The 19,084-nt window shown below is 43.7% G+C and overlaps 1 protein-coding gene across 12 annotated transcripts in view; it reads right to left on the minus strand.

Annotated features, from left to right (window-relative positions):
• Positions 1-19,084, minus strand: part of LOC115162131 (ral GTPase-activating protein subunit alpha-1) — a 116,515-nt gene that overhangs the window by 19,671 nt on the left and 77,760 nt on the right. For all 12 annotated transcript variants that reach the window (XR_003869487.1, XM_029713135.1, XM_029713143.1 and 9 more), the window contains 2 exons: positions 17,506-17,664; positions 16,655-16,782 (listed from right to left, as the gene is read on the minus strand). Coding sequence is in view for 11 of the 12 variants with exons in the window: in XM_029713135.1 (XP_029568995.1) it covers positions 16,655-16,782; positions 17,506-17,664 (287 nt within the window). In the remaining variant the exon portion in view is untranslated. The remainder of the gene's footprint in view (positions 1-16,654; positions 16,783-17,505; positions 17,665-19,084) is intronic.

Raw genomic sequence — 19,084 nt, forward strand, 5'->3', positions numbered from 1 at the left:
ACATCTTTCCCCCAGCCGTGATCTTCACTCACTAAAAACCATTTAAATCACACAGCCCCCAAATGCACTGGGATGCAGTGGGAAGGAGGGCTGAGGATCTAGAGGGTGTGTGTTGTGTGTGACTGCTGCAGAACAGATCCCCAAACTGGCTGGTTGGTGTGAATGCAACCGCACAACAAGGTTTCTGTTATGAAAATGTGGCGATGGACAATGTGACTGGGAAGATTTTAATTTACCAGCCATTTGAGGGAGTCTACCCACAATGATCAGAATGACAGAAATCACATTTAGATTATGGTTATACATATTATTAGAACATGCAACTCATGTAATGAAGCAGCCAATAAAACATTTTTAAAAAAATTGCCAAAATTCAATTAGCGGGAAAACACCATTCTAAACCGCGAACCTGATAGCGGCTCCATATGTGACAGAGATGAAAATCTCTACTAGAAACTTAGAAAGAGGGGGAATCTAACGATCCAACAACTAGAATGGGTTGCGAATATGACTACAATCCTCCTTTGGATTCTGGACAACGAAAGAAAGTTGATAATGAAAACCAATAGAACAAGAGAAAAATGGTATAGCAATGGGTCCAATAGGGAAGTAAATGAAATCGAGGATAATTAGCCTCTTTAAAAAACAAAATGCTGTGTTTTGTTTCAAATCACAAGCTCGTAGGCCTAAACCTATTTGGGAATCCCGCAATTTGGGCAGCGCGCGTGGCAATAGGCGTAGGTCATTACTGAGTTGCGGCTGTCAGTGAAAAGCATCTAAAATATGTGTCTTGAGTATAATTTTATATGTTGAGACAAGAAGGGGAGGGGTGTGTGGTGAAGATATAGGCCAGTCTCTCTCCAGAATGGCTCAGCTGTCTCCCGCCAATTCTTGCGCATTCATTGTTTCATGGTCTGAATTGTTTGCCCTTTTTATTTTCATTTGATAAATTCCCCATTACATATGTCACTAGTAGTACATGTACTGTCATTTGGTTACACACTGAGTGTACAAAACATTAGGAACACCTTCCTAATATTGAGTTGCACCCCTTTTGCCCTCAGCGCTGCCTCAATTAGTCGGGGAATGGACTCAAGGTGTCGAAAGCATTCCACAGGGATGCTGGCCCATGTTGACTCCAATGCTTCCCACAGTTGTCAAGTTGGCTGGATGTGCCTTGGGTGGTGGACCATTCTTAATGGGAAACAGTTGACCGTGAAAAACCCAAATGAAACTGTTCCAGTACTTGACAACCCAGTGCGCCTGGTACCTACTCCCATTCTTCTCTGCAGATCCTCTCAAGCTCTTTCAGGTTGAATGGGGAGCGTCGCTGCACAGCTATTTTCAGGTCTCTGTACTTTGCTCCAATCATCTTTCCCCTCAAACCGGACTAGTCTCCCAGTCTCTGCCACTGAAAAACATCCCCACAGCATGATGCTGCCAACACCATGCTTCACTGTAGGGATGGTGACAGGTTTCCTCCAGATGTGGCGCTTGGCCAGTTAAATAGTTAAATCTTGGTTTCATCAGACTAGAGAATCTTGTTTTTTTTGTCTTGTCTATTACTGAGGAGTGGCTTCCGAGGCCCTCTCGCTCTCTTTCTGCCTCTCTGACTGTGCTCGCCCAGCAGCTCCATGATGTGTCATGATTCTTAGCACTGCCTGATGCCAGGTACTGTAGCAGCTTTCTGCCATTTGAGTCCACCAGACATTAAGACCAGCAGCAGAAAAAGGGGGCCATTTTCTCCCTTTCAAGCACTGATTTCACAGTCATGGTAAATGAGGGATCAGTGAGTGGAGGAGGCAGATGGACGAGCCCCAGGGCCAAGAGGAGGAACTTAGTGTGGAGGAGAGAGAGGGGTCGGCGGGCACGTGCAGGAGAGAGGTACAAGGTGTCAGTGGACAGAGAGAGTGGTACAGGCTGGATGGGATGGACAGACAGAAAGACGGACACACGGAAGGAAGGAGAGAGAGGGAGAGAGGTACAGGGTGGATGGTGGACAGAGAGAGATGTCATGAGCAGATTAGTGGCTGAATTTTTCAGCACGCTTTTACAAAAAGATAGATTTAGAGTTTATTTAGATTTTTTCACAAGGACTTATACAGGATACTACCCTCCACAACATAACCTTTACTCCAAATCAAAACTCCAAACCTACAACCTGATTTTGGATCAAATTAGATTCTTATTCCCAAGGACTATACAGCAAATACTCTGGAAACCAACGACCAGCAAAAGAAGTACAACAGAAACCTGAAAACACCTGGAACTGAGTGAGTAACGTTTAGCCTGAAGTTACTTTTAAAGGCAAGAAGAAAAACAAAAATAGATTGTAATTTATTTCATAAGGACTGAATGCTAAGTTAAGGCTACCAAGCTTGCTAGGACAAAACAGATCTGGCTGCAACTTCAATTATCACTGAGGTGTGAAGTAAGGGTGTCAAAGCCCTTCAGCCCAACAATGAGAGTTTCACAGCCTCCCCTACCCAAATGCAGAGGCCTTTGAGGCCCCCTTCTTCATAGCTTCCCTCTGTGCAGAGGTCATCACAATACACTAACCCTTGGATGTAAAAAATTAGAAGGCACAGAAAAAGTACAAAAATAAGCTCCTCATGGACAATCCAGAGACATTTTTTGCTGACTGCTACACAAATGGGAACATAAGCAACTTAACCTTCCACACAAACCATCCCCTGGCATGGCACAGTGCTATATTAACACACTAACCCTCTGTCAAGGGGGTGGGGGGGGGGGGGGGGTGGTGGTGTTAGCATTGGGTGGAAACTCAGGACACTAGACAACGAGGACTTTGAGTCAGCTAATGTCTACCTGAACAAGTCTGGAACAGAACAGGTCAACCCTAAACAGTTTCAGATGGATTTCCACAGAATCAAAGAGGGAGCGCAACAGAAGAAGCGCTCTCGAGGAAGACTCTCCCACCTCGAGCAAGTCAGACCAGACCGTTTCTTTAAACAACCCCACAGACGAGCCACCCCAAGCGGAAAGTCAACCTCCCAGCACAGTGCACTACTCCCTCACTGAAATGAAGGATGATTTCACCCAGCTGGAGGTAAGGCAGGTGAAGCTGGAACAGCAGGTGAACACACTCCAGTCAGCACAGACCCAGACAACAGTCCAGCACAACAACACCCCCTCAACCAGACTCGGAGGGGGAGAAAGAAACGTCTGCACTCTGGACTGTGGTGAGACAACTTCAATAGGAGAAAGAGCAGGAGCGGCAGAAGGAGAAGATGAGAGCACTAGAGGAGAAGGTGAGAAAGATGACATAGAACAACCCATTAGACATCTGGCCACCCCCGCCGAGAAGCCAGCAGAACAGCCCACCTCAGACCCTGACCAATGTCTTGACACCACAGCAGGACAGATAAATGAAGAACCCAAAGCCCAGGGGACCCAACCCCCTCCACCCACTGAGAACACACAAGCCACAGATTATACTCCTTATGGACTCAAATGGGAAATATACAGTTGAAGTCGGAAGTTTACATACACTTAGGTTGGAGTCATTAAAACTCGTTTTTCACCACTCCACAAATTTCTTGTTAATAAACTATAGTTTTGGAAAGTCGATTAGGACATCTACTTTGTACATGGCACAAGTAATTTTTCCAACAATTGTTTACAGACAGATTATTTCACTTATATTTCACGGTATCACAATTCCAGTGGGTCAGAAGTTTACATAAACTAAGTTGACTGTGCCTTTAAACAGCTTGGAAGATTCCAGAAAATGATGTCATGGCTTTAGAAGCTTCTGATAGGCTAATTGACATAATTTGAGTCAATTGTAGTTGTACGTATGGATGTATTTCAACGCCTACCTTCAAACTCAGTGCCTCTTTGCTTGACATCATGGGAAAATCAAAAGAAATCAGCCAAGATCTCAGAATTTTGTGCGAAAAGTGCAAACCAATCCCAGAACAGCAGCAAAGGACCTTGTGAAGATGCTGGAGGAAAGAGGTACAAAAGTATCTATATCCACAGTAAAACAAGTCCTATATCGACATAACCTGAAAGCCCGCTCAACAAGGAAGAAGCCACTGCTCCAAAACCGCCATAAAAAAGCCAGACTACGGTATGCCAATGCACATGGGGACAAAGATTGTACTTTTGGATTAATGTCCTCTGGTTGGATGAAACAAAAATAGAACTGTTTGGCCATAATGACCATCATTATATTTGGAGGAAAAAGGGGGAGGCTTGCAAGCCGAAGAAAACCATCCCAACCGCGAAGCACGGGGGTGGCAGCATCATGTGTGGGGGTGCTTTGCTGCAGGAGGGACTGGTTCACTTCACAAACTAGATGGCATCATGAGAAGGAAAATTATATGGATATATTGAAGCAACATTTCAAGACATCAGTCAGGAAGTTAAAGCTTGGTCGCAAATGGGTCTTCCAAATGGACAATGACCCCAAGCATACTTCCAAAGTTGTGGCAAAATGGCTTAAGGACAAAAATGTCAAGGTATTGGAGTGGCCATCACAAAGCCCTGACCTCAATCCTATAGAACATTTGTGGGCAGAACTGAAAAAGTGTGTGCAAGCAAGGTGGCCTACAAACCTGACTCAGTTACACCAGGTCTGTCAGGAGGAATGGGTCAAAATTCACCCAACTTATTGTGGGAAGCTTGTGAAACGCTACCCGAAAGGTTTGACCCAAGTTAAACAATTTAAAGGCAATGCTACCAAATACTAATTGTGTGTATGTAAACTTCTGACCCACTGGGAATGTGATGAAAGAAATAAAAGCTGAAATAAATCATTCTCTACTATTATTCTGACATTTCACATTCTTAAAATAAAGTGGTGATCCTTACTGACCAAAGACAGGGAATCTTTACAAGGATTAAATGTCAGGAATTGTTAAAAACTGAGTTTAAATGTATTTGGCTAAGGTGTATGTAAACTTCCGACTTTTTTTTTACCCAAACACAGTGTCCAAACATCCAGCGCCCTACACCTTCTGTCTGAGGACCAACTAGGTCCACCCAGACACATAATAATATACACAGGCACCAACGACCTGAGAACACAGCAGGAAAGGGTGGTCACAGCACTCAAGGGAGTGATTGAAAAAGCTTCTTCTACTTTCGCCAACGCACAAGTGTTTATCTCCACACTGCTACCACGAGAAGATTTCAACCCTGCTACCATACTGTGGGTAAACGCAAGTATTTCCCGCGACTGTGCCTCAAAACCAAATGTTTACCTGGCCCACCACGCCACCCTGGACTTGAACAGCCTTTACGACAAGGTCCACCTATACAAGGCAGCAGTACCCACCTTCGCCAGGACCCCGCTCACACTCACTGGTCTGAGGCTAAACCACACAACTAAAAACAGACACTTTATGAAACACAAAGCTCTCACTCTCTCATCCTGGAATATCCAAGGCCTAAGGTCATCTGCCTTTGGCCTAAAGAGAAGGAATCTGGACTTCACCAAAGAAATCAGAAATTCAGACATTGTAATCCTACAAAAAACATGGTATAGAGGAGATGGACCCACTGGTTGCGCTCTAGTTTACAGAGAGCTGGTAGTCCCATCAACCAAACTACCAGGTGGAAAACAGGGAAGGGACTCAAAGGGTATGCTAATTTGGTATGGAGCAGACCTAACTCACCCAATTAAATTAACCTCTAGGGGACCCCCTTCCCATTCTCATCCCGGTAACGAGATTGCTTGACAAGATAGCAAAAATCTTGTAATTTTAATTTCTCAAAAAATCAACTATTTTACACCATTTGAAAGATAAACATCTCCTTAATCCAACCACGTTGTCCGATTTCAAAAAGGCTTTACGGCGAAAGCATAAAGTTAGATTATGTTAGGACAATACATAGACAAAAAATTACACAGCCATTTTCAATGCAAGGACAGGTGTCACCAAAAGCAGAAAACCAGCTAAAATTATGCACTAACCTTTGACAATCTTCATCAGATGCCACTCCTAGGATATTATGTTAGACAATACATGCATTTTTTTGTTCTATCAAGTTCATATTTATATCTAAAAACAGCATTTTACATCTGCGCGTGACGTTCAGAAAATGTATTTCCCCCAAAACTGCCGGTGAATCATCACTACAATTTACAAAAATACTCGTCATAAACGTTGACAAAATATTCAACTGTTATTCAAAGAATTATAGATTAACATCTCCTGAATACAACCGCATTGACAGATTTCAAAATAACTTTACTGGGAAAGCACACTTTGCAATAAACTGAGTACTGTGATCAGAAAAATACACTACGCAATACAGATAGCCGCCATTTTGGAGTCATCTAAATGCATAAATAGCATTAGAAATATTTACTTACCTTTAATAATCTATATCAGAAGGCACTTCCAGGAATCCCAGATCCATAACAAATGTTGTTTTGTTCGATAAAGTTCATAATTTATGTCCAAATAACTCCTTGTTGTTCGCGCGTTCAGTTCAGCTACTCCGAATGTAGGAAGCGCGCGGAAAATGTGACGACGAAAAGTAAAAAAAAAAATCTATTTACGTCCGTTCAAACACGTCAAACGTTGTATAGCATCAATCTTTAGGGCCTTTAGAACGTGAAGATTCAGTAATATTTCAACCGGACGGTTCCTGTGTCTTGAAAAACGTTTTTGGAACAGAGGTTCCTCCCTCGTCAACGCGCACCAATGAAGTGCGCGTTGACGAGCCTTCTCATTCGGTCTCTGTTCATCGTAGACGCCTCAAACAACTTTCTAAAGACTGTTGACATCTAGTGGAAGCCGTAGGAAGTGCAAAATGAATCCTTAGTCATTGTGTGTTCCATTGGCAATGACTTGAAAAAAGTACAGGCACAAGATTTTCATTTCCTGCTTGTATTTTTCCTCAGGTTTTTGCCTGCCATATGAGTTCTGTTATATTTAGACACCATTCAAACAGTTTTAGAAACTTCAGAGTGTTTTCTATCCAAATCTACTAATAATATGCATATTCTAGTTTCTGGGCCAGAGTAGTAACCTGTTGAAATTGGGTACGTTTTTCATCCGGTCGTGAAAATACTGCCCCCTAGCCCAGACAGGTTTTAATCAAAACAGTAACATTTTACATTTGGCTAAAAATTCAAAAGGAAATGATCTCAACAGAAAAAAAATAATCCTGTGGGCTACCTATATCCCATCACTAGAATCCCAATACTTTAATGAAGACAGCATCTCCATCCTAGAGGAGGAGATCAATCATTTCCAGGCCCGGGACATGTACTAGTCTGTGGTGACCTAAATGGCAGAACTGGACAAGAACCTTTAGTACACAGGATGACAAACACATACCCGGAGGTGACAGCATTCCCTCCCTCATATGCCCCCCTAGACACAACTATGACAACATAACCAACAAAAACGGGTCACAACTCCTGCAGCTCTGTCGCACGCTGGGTATGTACATAGTCAATGGTAGGCTTCGAGGGACTCCTATGGTAGGTACACTTATAGCTCATCTCTTGGCAGTAGTACTGTAGACTACTTTATCACTGACCTCAACCCAAAGGCTCTCAGAGTGTTCACAGTAAGCCCCCTGACACCCCTATCAGATCACAGCAAAATCACAGTCTACTTGAACAGTGCAATACTCAAAGTCAAAGGAACAGAAAAATATTAAGAAATGCAATAGATGGAAGAAAAGTAGTGTGGAAACCTACAAAAAAAAATTAAAACAGTGAACTTGGCAGTAGAAAACCTAAAACAGTATATTTGAAATTGCAGGCCAAACAAATGCTTCCCAGAGTAACAGACATCTCAACATCAATTGTTCAGAGGAAACTGCGTGAATTAGGCCTTCATGGTCAAATAGCTGTAAAGAAATCACTATTAAAGGACACCAATAATAAGAATAGACTTGCTTGGGCGAAGAAACACGAGCAATGGACATTAGACCACGGAAAACTCCAAATTGGAGATTTTTGATTCCAACTGCCGAGTCTTTGTGAGACGCGGAGTAGGTGAACAGATCTCTGCATGTGTGGTTCCCACAGTGAAGCATGGATGGTGCTTTGCTGGTGACACTGTCAGTGATTTATTTAGAATTCAAGGCACACTTAACCAGCATGGCTACCACAGCATTCTGCAGTGATACGCCATCCCATCTGGTTTGAACTTAGTGGGACTATCCTTTGTTTTTCAACAGGACAATGACCCAACACACTACCAGGCTGTGTAAGGACTATTTGACCAAGAAGGAGAGTGATTGAGTGCTGAATAAGATGACCTGGCCTCCACAATTCACAAAAGTGCAGACAAATTTGAGTCTGCAGCCCCCGGCCTCACCCTACTAGAATCTGAAGTCAAATATCTACAGTTTGCTGATGATCTGTTGCTTCTGTCCCCAACCAAGGAGGATCTACAGCAGCACTTAGATCTACTGCACATACTTGGGCCCTGATAGTAAATCTCAGTAAGACAAAAATAATGGTCTTCCAAAAAAGGTTAAGTTGCCAGGACCATGAATACAAATTCCATCTAGATACATACATTGGCCTAAACATCAGCGCCACAGGTAACTTCCACAAAGCTGTGAACGATCCGAGAGACAAGGCAAGAAGGGCCTTTACGCCATCAAAAGAAACATACAATTCGACATACCAATTAGGATCTGGCTAAAAATACGTTATAGTTGTGAGGTCTGTGGTCCGCTCACCAACAAAGAATTCACTAAATGGGACAAATATCAAATTGACACGGCATGCAGAATTCTGCAAAAACATCCTCTGTGTACAACGTAAAACACCAAATAATGCATGCAGAGCAGAATTAGGCCGATACCCACAAATGATCAAAATCCAGCAAAGAGCCGTTATGTTCTACAACCACCTAAAAGGAAGCGATTAGCAAGCCTTCCATAACAAAGCCATCACCTACCTGGAGAAGAGTCCCCTAAGCAAGCTGGTTCTGGGGCTCTGCTCACAAACACAAACAGACCCTACAGAGCAACATAATTAGACCCAACTAAGTCTTAAGAAAACACAAAGATACTTAACACATTGGAAAGAACAAAAAAAAACAGAGCAAACTAGAATGCTATTTGGCCCTAAACTGAGAGTACACAGTGGCAGAATACTTGACCACTTTGACGGACACAAAATTAAGGAAATATTTGACTGTGTACAGACTCAGTGAGCATAGCCTTGCTACTGAGAGGCCGCCGTATGCAGACCTGGCTATCAAGAGAAGACAGGCTATGTGCACACTGCCCACGAAAGGAGGTGGAAACAGATGCACTTCCTAACCTTCTGCCAAATGTAGGACCATATTAGAGACACATACAGTGCATTCAGAAAGTATTCAGACCCCTTCCCTTTCCCCAAATTGTGTTACGTTACAGCCTTGTTCAAAAATGAATTAAATGAATCAAATCCTCAATCTACACACAATACCCCATAATGAAAAAGCAAAAACAGGTTTTTAGAAATATTTGCAAATGTATAAAAAATATAACACAGAAATACCTTATATACATAAATATTCAGACCCTTTGCTACATCCTTGAGCTGTTTCTACAAGTTGATTGGAGTCCACCTGTGCTAAATTCAATTGATTGGACATGTGGAAAGTCACACACCTGTCTATATAAGGTCCAACAGTTGACAGTGCATGTCAGAGCAAAAGCCAAGCCATGAGGTCGAAGTAATTATCTGTAGAGCTCAGAGACAGGATTGTGTCGAGGCACAGATCTGGGGAAGGGTACCAAAACATTTCTACATCATTGAATACAGTGACCTCCATCATTCTTAAATGGAAAAAGTTTGGAACCACCAAGACTCTTCCTAGAGCTGGCCACCTGGCCAAACTGGGCAATCAGGGGAGAAGGGCCTTGGTCAGGGAGGTGACCAAGAACCCAATGGTCACTCTGATGGAGCTCCAGAGTTCCTCTGTGGAGATGGGAGAACCTTCCAGAAGGACAACCATCTCTGCAACACTCCACCAATCAGGCCTTTACAGTAGAGTGGCCAGACGGAAGCCACTCCTCAGTAAAAGGCACATGACAGTCCACTTGGAGTTTGCCAAAAGGCACTTAAAGGACTCTCAGACCATGAGAAACAATATTATCTGGTCTGATGAAACCAAGATTGAACTCTTTGGCCTGAATGCCAATCGCCACATCTGGAGGAAACCTGACACCATCCCTACGGTGAAGCATTGGGGTGGCAGCATCATACTGTGAGAATGTTTTTCAGCGACAGGGACTGGGAGACTCGTCAGGATCGAGGGAAAGATGAACGGAGCAAAGTACAGAGAGATCCTTGATGAAAAACTGCTCTAGAGCGCTCAGGACCTCAGACTGGGGCGAAGGTTCACCTTCCAACAGGACAACGACCCAGAAGCACACAGCCAAGACAACGCAGGAGTGGCTTCGGGACAAGTCTCTGAATGTCCTTGAGTGGCCCAGCCAAAGCCTGGACTTGAACCCGATCTAACAGCTTTGGAGAGACCTGAAAATAGCTGTGGAGAGACCTGAAAATAGCTGTGCAGCAACGCTCCCCATCCAACCTGACAGAGCTTGAGATGATCTGCAGAGAAGAATGGGAGAAACTCCTCAAATACAGGTGTGGCAAGCTTGTAGCGTCATACCTAAAAAGATTCAAGGCTGTAATCGCTGCCAAAAGGTGCTTCAATAAAGTACTGAGTAAAGGGTCTGAAAACCTATGTAAATGTTAGTTCTTTTTTTTAAAATATAATTTCTAAGAACCTGTTTTTGCTTTGTCATTATGATGTATTGTGTGTAGCTTGATGAGGGAAAAAAGCTATTTAATCAATTTTAGAATAAGGCTGTAACGTAACATGTGGAAAAAGTCAAGGGGTCTGAATACTTTCCAAATGCACTGTATTTCCCTTTGATTACACAGATCCACAAAGAATCGAAAACAAATCAAATTCTGATAAACTCCCATATCTATTGGGTGAAATACCAGTGTGCCATCACAGCAGCAATGAGGTTAAGATCTGGGGGACCCATGCTAAATCTTTTCAGTCTCCTGAGGGGGAAAAGGTGTTGTCGTACCCTCTTCACGAATGTCTTGTTGTGTTTGGACCATGATAGTTTGTTGGTGATGTGGACACCAATGAACTTGAAGCTCTCGACCCGCTCCACTACAGCCTCGGCGATGTTAATGGGAGCCTGTTCGGCCCTCCTTCTCCTGTAGACCACGATCAGCTCCTTTGTCTTGCTCACATTGAGGGAGAGGTTGTTGTCCTGGCACCACACTGCCAGGTCTCTGACCTCCTCCCTATAGGATGTATCATCGTTGTCGGTGATCAGGCCTACCACTGTTGTGTTCTCAGCAAACTTAATGATGGTGTTGGAGTTGCTTGTCCACGCAGTAATGGGTGAAGAGGGAGTACAGGAGGGGACTAAGCACGCACCCCTGAGGGGCCCCAGTGTTGAGGATCAGCATGGCACATGTGTTGTTGCCTACACTTAGGTGGTGTTTAGTCCCAGTGTCCTTAGCTTAGTGATGAGCTTAGTGGGCACTATGGTGTTGAACGCTGAGCTGTAGTCAATGAACAGTATTCTTACGTAATTGTGCCTCTTGTCCAGGTGGAAAAGGGCAGTGTGGAGTGATTGAGATTGCGTCATCTGTGGATCTGTTGGTGCGGTATGCGAATTGGAGTGGGTCTAGTGTTTTGATGTGGGTCATGACCAGCCTTTCAAAGCACTTCATGGCTACCGGCGTAGCCATGAAGTGTCATTTAGTCATTTAGGCAGGTTACCTTTGCTTTCTTGGGCACAGGGACTATGGTGGTCTGCTTGAAACATGTAGGTATTACAGACTCGGTCAGGGAGAGGTTGAAAATGTCAGTGAAGACACCTGCCAGTTGATCCGCGCATGCTGTGAGTACACGTCCTGGTAATCCGTCTGGCCCCGCGGCCTTGTGTTTAAAGGTCTTGCTCACATTGGCTACGAAGAGTGATCACAGTCATCCGGGACAGCATGCTTTAGTGTTGCTTGCCTCGAAGTGAGCATAAAAAGGCATTTAGCTTGTCTGGTAGGCTCGTGGACAAAGAGAGAGAAAGAGAGAGGTACAGGGTGGATGGTGGACAAAGAGAGAGAAAGATACAGGGTGGTCGGTGGACAAAGAGAGAGAGAGGTACAGGGTGGATGGTGGACGGAGACAGAGAGAGGGATAGAGATACAGGGGTGGAGAGAGAGAGGTACAGGGTGGATGGTGGACGGAGACAGAGAGAGGGATAGAGATACAGGGGTGGAGAGAGAGAGGTACAGGGTGGATGGTGGACGGAGACAGAGAGAGGGATAGAGATACAGGGGTGGAGAGAGAGAGGTACAGGGGTGGTGGCAGGAAGGTAGGTACATTTTACAGTTCTCTCTAGGCAAGAACTACCTGAAATAAGTCCACTCACAGAGACCAATACATTTAATAAATAGGGATTCAATATGTAATTCTATCAATACTTCATAGGTAAACTGTACAATAGCTACCAAAGAACTAAAACTGCAGAACACAAGAAATAACCCATCATCCTTAGAGGAAGACAGGAAATTGTTTCTTCCAGTGGATTTCACTAATAATGCATTACAATTATAATAATCAATAATGCTGTTTGTTCACATTGTTCCGTGTACAATAACGAGCTGTCGGAGGTGCTCTATCAACAGGTAACCACACACACACACACACGAATGGCTGTGCTCTGCTGCGCTATCAATAGGTAACTAGGTACCGCTCAGTGTCTGTCTCAGTGTTGCTGGTCTTCTGGGACTGCTCAATTCTTTCTGCTGCAGCGCTTGCTAAAAGCCCCTGAGTCGAAAGCATTTGGAGAACAGCTTCCTTAAAGGAGAAGTTCACTATTTTACAACTTGATAGATAGTTCCTCAGCCAGAAAATAGTCTATAGGCCAGGAAAATGTTATACATGGTAACTTCAGCTAACTTTAGCCACCGCTTGCTAAACATCTATGGAACTGATGGAGGCATTTAAGTAACATCAAACTAAATATGGAGCTGATTTCAGATGATTTTGACATTTTTATTAAACATGCTCTCATGCCCCCATCACTTCCATAGATTTTTAGCTGGCGGTGGATAAAGTTAGCTGAAGTTAGGTACCGCTCAGTGTCAATAAAAGACAATACTGTGCAGCCGTATTCATCGACCTGGCCAAGGCTTTCGACTCTGTCAATCACAGCATTCTTATCGGCAGACTCAACAACCTTGATTTCTCAAATGACTGCCACGCCTGGTTCGCCAACGACTTCTCAGATAGAGTTCAGTGTGTCAAATCGGAGGGCCTGTTTTCCAGACCTCTGGCAATCTCTATGGCGGTGTCACCACTAGCGGTTCTGGGGGGACCCCCTTGTGGCCCCCCTAAATGTGGAGTATGAAATAATTTTTACATAACACATTTTTGCTATTGCTCTTTTTTTACATTCGTTATTAGACAGTGGCAACGCGGAACACTAATTTAACCCACACAATTTCTGGAGGGACGGCTTTAGGCGGAACACAACAGTATCGTACCACATGCATCTGCAAGTTTTTTGTTGTTGAATGATTATGAACATGGTCTTTTGCCTGCTAATGCCTGCAATGCAGTGAAGAAAACGATATGACAACAATAACGTCTAATGTAACTGGCCCCTCTAACAGTACAACTGGCCCCAGCTTGGCCCCCCCAGTTGAAATGGTCTAGAACCGCCACTGGGTGCCACAGGGTTCTATTCTCGGGCCGACTCTCTTCTCTATATACATCAATGATGTCGCTCTTGCTGCTAGTGATTCTCTGATCCACCTCTACGCAGACGACACCATTCTGTATACTTCTGGCCCTTCTTTAGACACTGTTAACAAACTCCGAGACAAGCTTCAATGTCATACAACACTCCTTCCGTGGCCTCCAACTGCTCTTAAATGCAAGCAAAACTAAATGCATGCTCTTCAACCTAATCGCTGTCCGCACCCGCCCGCACGTCCAGCATCACTACTCTGGACGGTTCTGACTTAGAATATGTGGGCAACTACAAATACCTAGGTGTCTGGTTAGACTGTAAACTCTCCTTCCAGACTCACATTAAGCATCTTCAATCCAAAATTAAATCTAGAATCGGCTTCCTATTTCGCAACAAAGCATCCTTCACTCATGCAGCCAAACATACCCTCGTAAAACTGACTATCCTACCGACACTTGACTTCGGCAATGTCATTTACAAAATAGCCTCCAACACTCTACTCAGCAAATTGGATGTAGTCTAACACAGTGCCATCCGTTTTGTCACCAAAGCCCCATATGCTACCCACCACTGCGACCTGTATGCTCTTGTTGGCTGGCCCTTGCTTCAAATTCGTCGCCAAACCCACTGGCTCCAGGTCATCTATAAGGTCTTTGCTAGGTAAAGCCCCGCCTTATCTCAGCTCACTGGTCACCATAGCAGCACCCACCCGTAGCACGCACTCCAGCAGGTATATTTCACTGGTCGCCCCCAAAGCCAATTCCTTCTTTGGCCGCCTTTCCTTCCAGTGCTCTGCTGCCAATGACTGGAACGAATTGTAAAAATCACTGAAGCTGGAGACACATCTCCCTCACTAACTTTAAGCATCAGCTGTCAGAGCAGCTTACCGATCATTGCACCTGTACATAGCCCATCTGTAAATTGCCCACCCAACAACCTCATCCCCCTAGTTATTTATTTTTTTGCTCCTTTGCACCCCAGTATCTCTACTTGCACATTCATCTTCATCACATCTATCACTCCAGTGTTTAATTGCTAAATCTTTCGCCACTATGGCCTATTTATTGCCTTACCTCCCTAATCTTACTACATTTGCACACACTGTATATAGACTTTTCTATTGTGTTATTGACTGTACGTTTGTTTATCCATGTGTAACTCTGTGCTGTTTGTGTCGCACTGCTTTGCTCCATCTTGGCCAGGTCTACCTGGTTAAATAAAGGTAAAATATTTTTTGTTAATAAACATGAAAGTTTGTAATGGCTGTTTAAAGAAAACTGAACCATGAATTACAGTTTCTCCTGGCCCATAGACTATATACAGGGTGAGGAACCATCTACTATCAAGTTGTAAAATAATGATCTTCTCCTTTAACACGCACGGACCCATGCATGGCTTAAAAAATTTCTATGAATCATTCCTTAAAGAGGCTTCAATTAGCTGCCTGCTGGAAGACTAGACAAGACTTCTCTATTTCTGAAGTAAAATAAAAGAAGAGAAGGATAAGAAACAAACAAACAAAAAGGAGAGGGGGATGGAGACAGAGGCAGATAGAGAAAGATGTAGTCTGGAAAGACATCAGTCGATATTGACAGATTACTGTAATTCTGGCTGTCAGGCCCATCGACCGGTGCAACTCACGCCAATCAATAGCTCAGTCCAGTATCGAACCACGCTGTGCTCCGCGCTGTGCGCATGCACGCACACACACACGAGATTGGACATGGCAGATGAGAATCGCTTTTCACCCCCCTATATTTTGCTTTGTTTTCGAGCATTATTATATATTTTTTTTTAAACAGGGGTTAGAGGGTTGATAGAGTATTTAAAGGGTAGATAGAGAATTTAGAGGTGGGGATTTGGAGCATGTGAGCTTGAGTGGTCACCAGACTCTCACTTTCCAGGAAGATATAAAATAATAATGACTGAAATGGGGAGAAAAGTATAGGTGAAATTACAAATCATTAGCTAAAAGAAAACTGGACTAGAGGGAAAAGTGGTGCTTTTGTACAGATTTGATTTGATTTCTACATGGCATAGAAACTGATGGATGGTTTTTCTACTCACTCCAGGCATAAAATACAGAAGCATTAACATTCATATTAACATTATGTTCATTTTGTAACATCGTTACAAACAGCATTATTATCATTGGACAATATAGAAACAATTTGGCAAAAATAAAGCTACTTAATCCCCCCAAAATGATTTTACTATTCAAAATGATCAACATTAGTGCTAGACAGAGTTCAAAAGCCATGCTATTGGCGATGGTGTGAGTCACCCAAGTGAGGCGAGAGATTAATCGCTACTGAAGCAAATTGCTCTGAATCACTGTGAGGAGACGATGGGCAATGATCGTCGTTTCTCTGCTGGAGAAAAATGCGGTCACCTCTTTGCACCGAGCAGAATGTGATGCTCTACATGTTGAGAAAATGAGCACGGGAGGGGATGAGACATCGATAATTATCGAGCGAGAAGGACGCCGTTCTACCATTATGCCTTGTGAGCCTGCAGTGCAGTGAGGAGCTGGTCTGTGTGGCAATCTATCGCACTCCTCAGAACAGGAGCAAGTCAACATAACAGGAGCTATAGCCGGATTAATTCTACATGCCTTCCACTGTCTCCACAGCAAGGTGACACACACACACACACACACACACACACACACACACACACACACACACACACACACACACACACACACACACACACACACACACACACTTCGACTGATCTCCCTTGCTAGTGCAAAATAACAATTAACGTGACAGCCATGGCCATAGGTGAGGAGAGGCATAACAGATCAGTTAGCGAGTGTGTTGTGTCTTTTTCTCCCCCCCTACACGCAGGGTGCTGGACAGGGTTGTGGTTTGGAGAGTGCTGCCAGGCCATGGCAGGGAGATGGAAAGATGGAGAAGGATACAAGTTCTGGTAAAGGGGGATGAGGGATTTAAGAGCCCTGCTGGCGTTGAGAGCCGTGGCCCGGACCATGGTGGGAAGGATCTTCTCACCCACTATGGCGCCATCGAACAGGGGCCCGAAAAATGGTACCTAGAGGGAGAGAGGGGGGTAGAGTGAGGGAGAGAAGGGGGGGAAGAGAGAGAGGGGGAGGGAGGAGAGAGAAAACAACGCCGTAAGTTACTATTGATTAGATAAAGCCATAACAATAAGAAACTTTATAAAACTATAACAGTGACAAGTGGTTTTCGTCTATCAGATCCCAGGGAATGCAATGTTCAATGCAACATAATGTTTTTGTTATTTTATAAAATTAACCTATTGTTTCAGTGCCATAATTGACTTTCATAAAAGCCAGACCTCTTTTCTGTCCATCTTTCCACATTTCCCCAGACTCTGAAGGGACAGACCCATCTTCTAGCCATATCCATACCGCAATTTAATTCTAAGAATCCTGTTGATCCGATTAGGCCGGACATAACTGAGCAGGAAGCAGGAGTACCACGAGACATTTGTTTTGATTTGGTTTATTTAATTATTACAATATAACACTGCAGCAGGGATAGCTGTGATATTGTCAATTGTAATTTTTCAAAACACAGAAATGTGTCTTTTTAGCTTTAATAAACTCACAAAAATATCCAGAGGGATTGGAAGCCAGGGTCAGCCATTGTGCGGTGCCCCTAGTGCAGTTTAGGAGTTAGGCCTAAGTGCCTTGCTCAAGGCAACAATGGCAGGAAATGGGATCTAGGATACCTTAATGTCAACGTGATGATTAAAACCGATGTAAAACTGTTTTTTTTTGTGTGAACCCACCTCTGGCTTCTTGAGGATCTGGATGCTGTACATGTGGTTCTTCATGGGGTAGATGATGATGAGGACGTCTCCAAACTCCGTAGGGATGATGCCTCTCCTGTAGTCCCGCGAATGCTCAGACCACACAATGTGCACCTCGTCATTCCCAAGATGCCTTAGCTAGAGGGACAGAGGTGAGGACAGAGGTGGGAGGGGAGAGGAGGAAAGAGCGAGAAAGCAAGAGGGTGAGTGTCCCTGTCCAGGAGTCAACGTTGATTTTTTGTGTTTAAAAATTCAAGTTCATGTTATTCATTCACATGGCAGAGGATGATTAAACATTGTCACACATTAAAGTAACTGCCTAATGTTTCCAGATTTCTATGAAATATAACATAAATTACTAACAATATGACTGCAATAGTTTTCCTTTCCATTTTTTTTAAATTATGTATGTTAAAAAGCATATTTTCTGTGTTGGAATGGTGTTGGCGTACGCCAACAACAGAATGGTGTGGGCGTGGTCATTAAAAGTATGCAAGTAGACCGGTGAATGGCCAGCTCATCCTCCTCAGGGAGATGACATGTTCTATGAGGAAATAGCAAACATTTCTGAAACTGTCTATCTGAGATACAAGTTTGAGGTAGGGTTTTTGACGTTTTTTTTCTCCAATTTATTATGCTTTGGCCACAAATAATCTACATGACCAAAAGTATGTGGACAGCTGCTCGTTGAACACCTCATTCCAAAATCATGGGCATTAATATGGAGTTGGTCCCCCCCTTTGCTGCTAGAACAGCCTCCACTCTTCCGGGAAGGCTTTCCACTAGATGTTGGAACATTACTGCAGGGACTTGCTTCCATTCAGTCACAAGCGCATTAGTGAGGTCGGGCACTGACGTTAGACGATTAGGCCTTGCTCGCAGTCGGCATTCCAATTCATTCCAAAGGTGTTCGATGGGGTTGAGGTCAGGGCTCTGTGCAGGCCAGTCAAGTTCTTCCACACCGATCTCAACAAACCATTTCTGTATAGACCTGGCTTTGTTCACCAGCCAACTTCTCGGCTGAGCCGTTGTTGCTCCTAGACGTTTCCACTTCAAAATAACAGCACTTACAGTTGACCGGGGCAGCTCTAACAGGGCAGACATTTGATGAACTGACTTGTTGGAAAAGTGGCATCCTATGACAGTGCCACGTTAAAAGTCACTGAGCTCTTCAGTAAAGCCATTCTACTGCCAATGTTTGTCTATGGAGATTGCATGGTTGTGTGCTCGATTTTATACACCTGTCAGCAACGGGTGTGACTGAAATAGCTGAATCCACTCATTTAAAGGGGTGTCCTCATACTTTTGTATATATAGTGTACAGGTATATGACGAGTCAACAACTTTATTTGGATATGAGTAACAGAATATGAACTTTCAAAAAGTGAGATATTCATTGGGCTGTTACTTTAAGTGAGAGCCTTGAGCTTGGTGTCCCTGATGGAAATTCACTGTCAAAACTCAGGCTGTCTGGGACGGATTCTCATTCTCTCAGGGCCTGTATTAAAAAAAAGAGTCTCAGAGTAGGAGTGCTGATCTAGGATCAGTTCTCCCCGTC

Source organism: Salmo trutta, chromosome 25 (genome assembly GCF_901001165.1).
Source record: "Salmo trutta chromosome 25, fSalTru1.1, whole genome shotgun sequence".
Lineage (NCBI taxonomy): Eukaryota > Metazoa > Chordata > Actinopteri > Salmoniformes > Salmonidae > Salmo > Salmo trutta.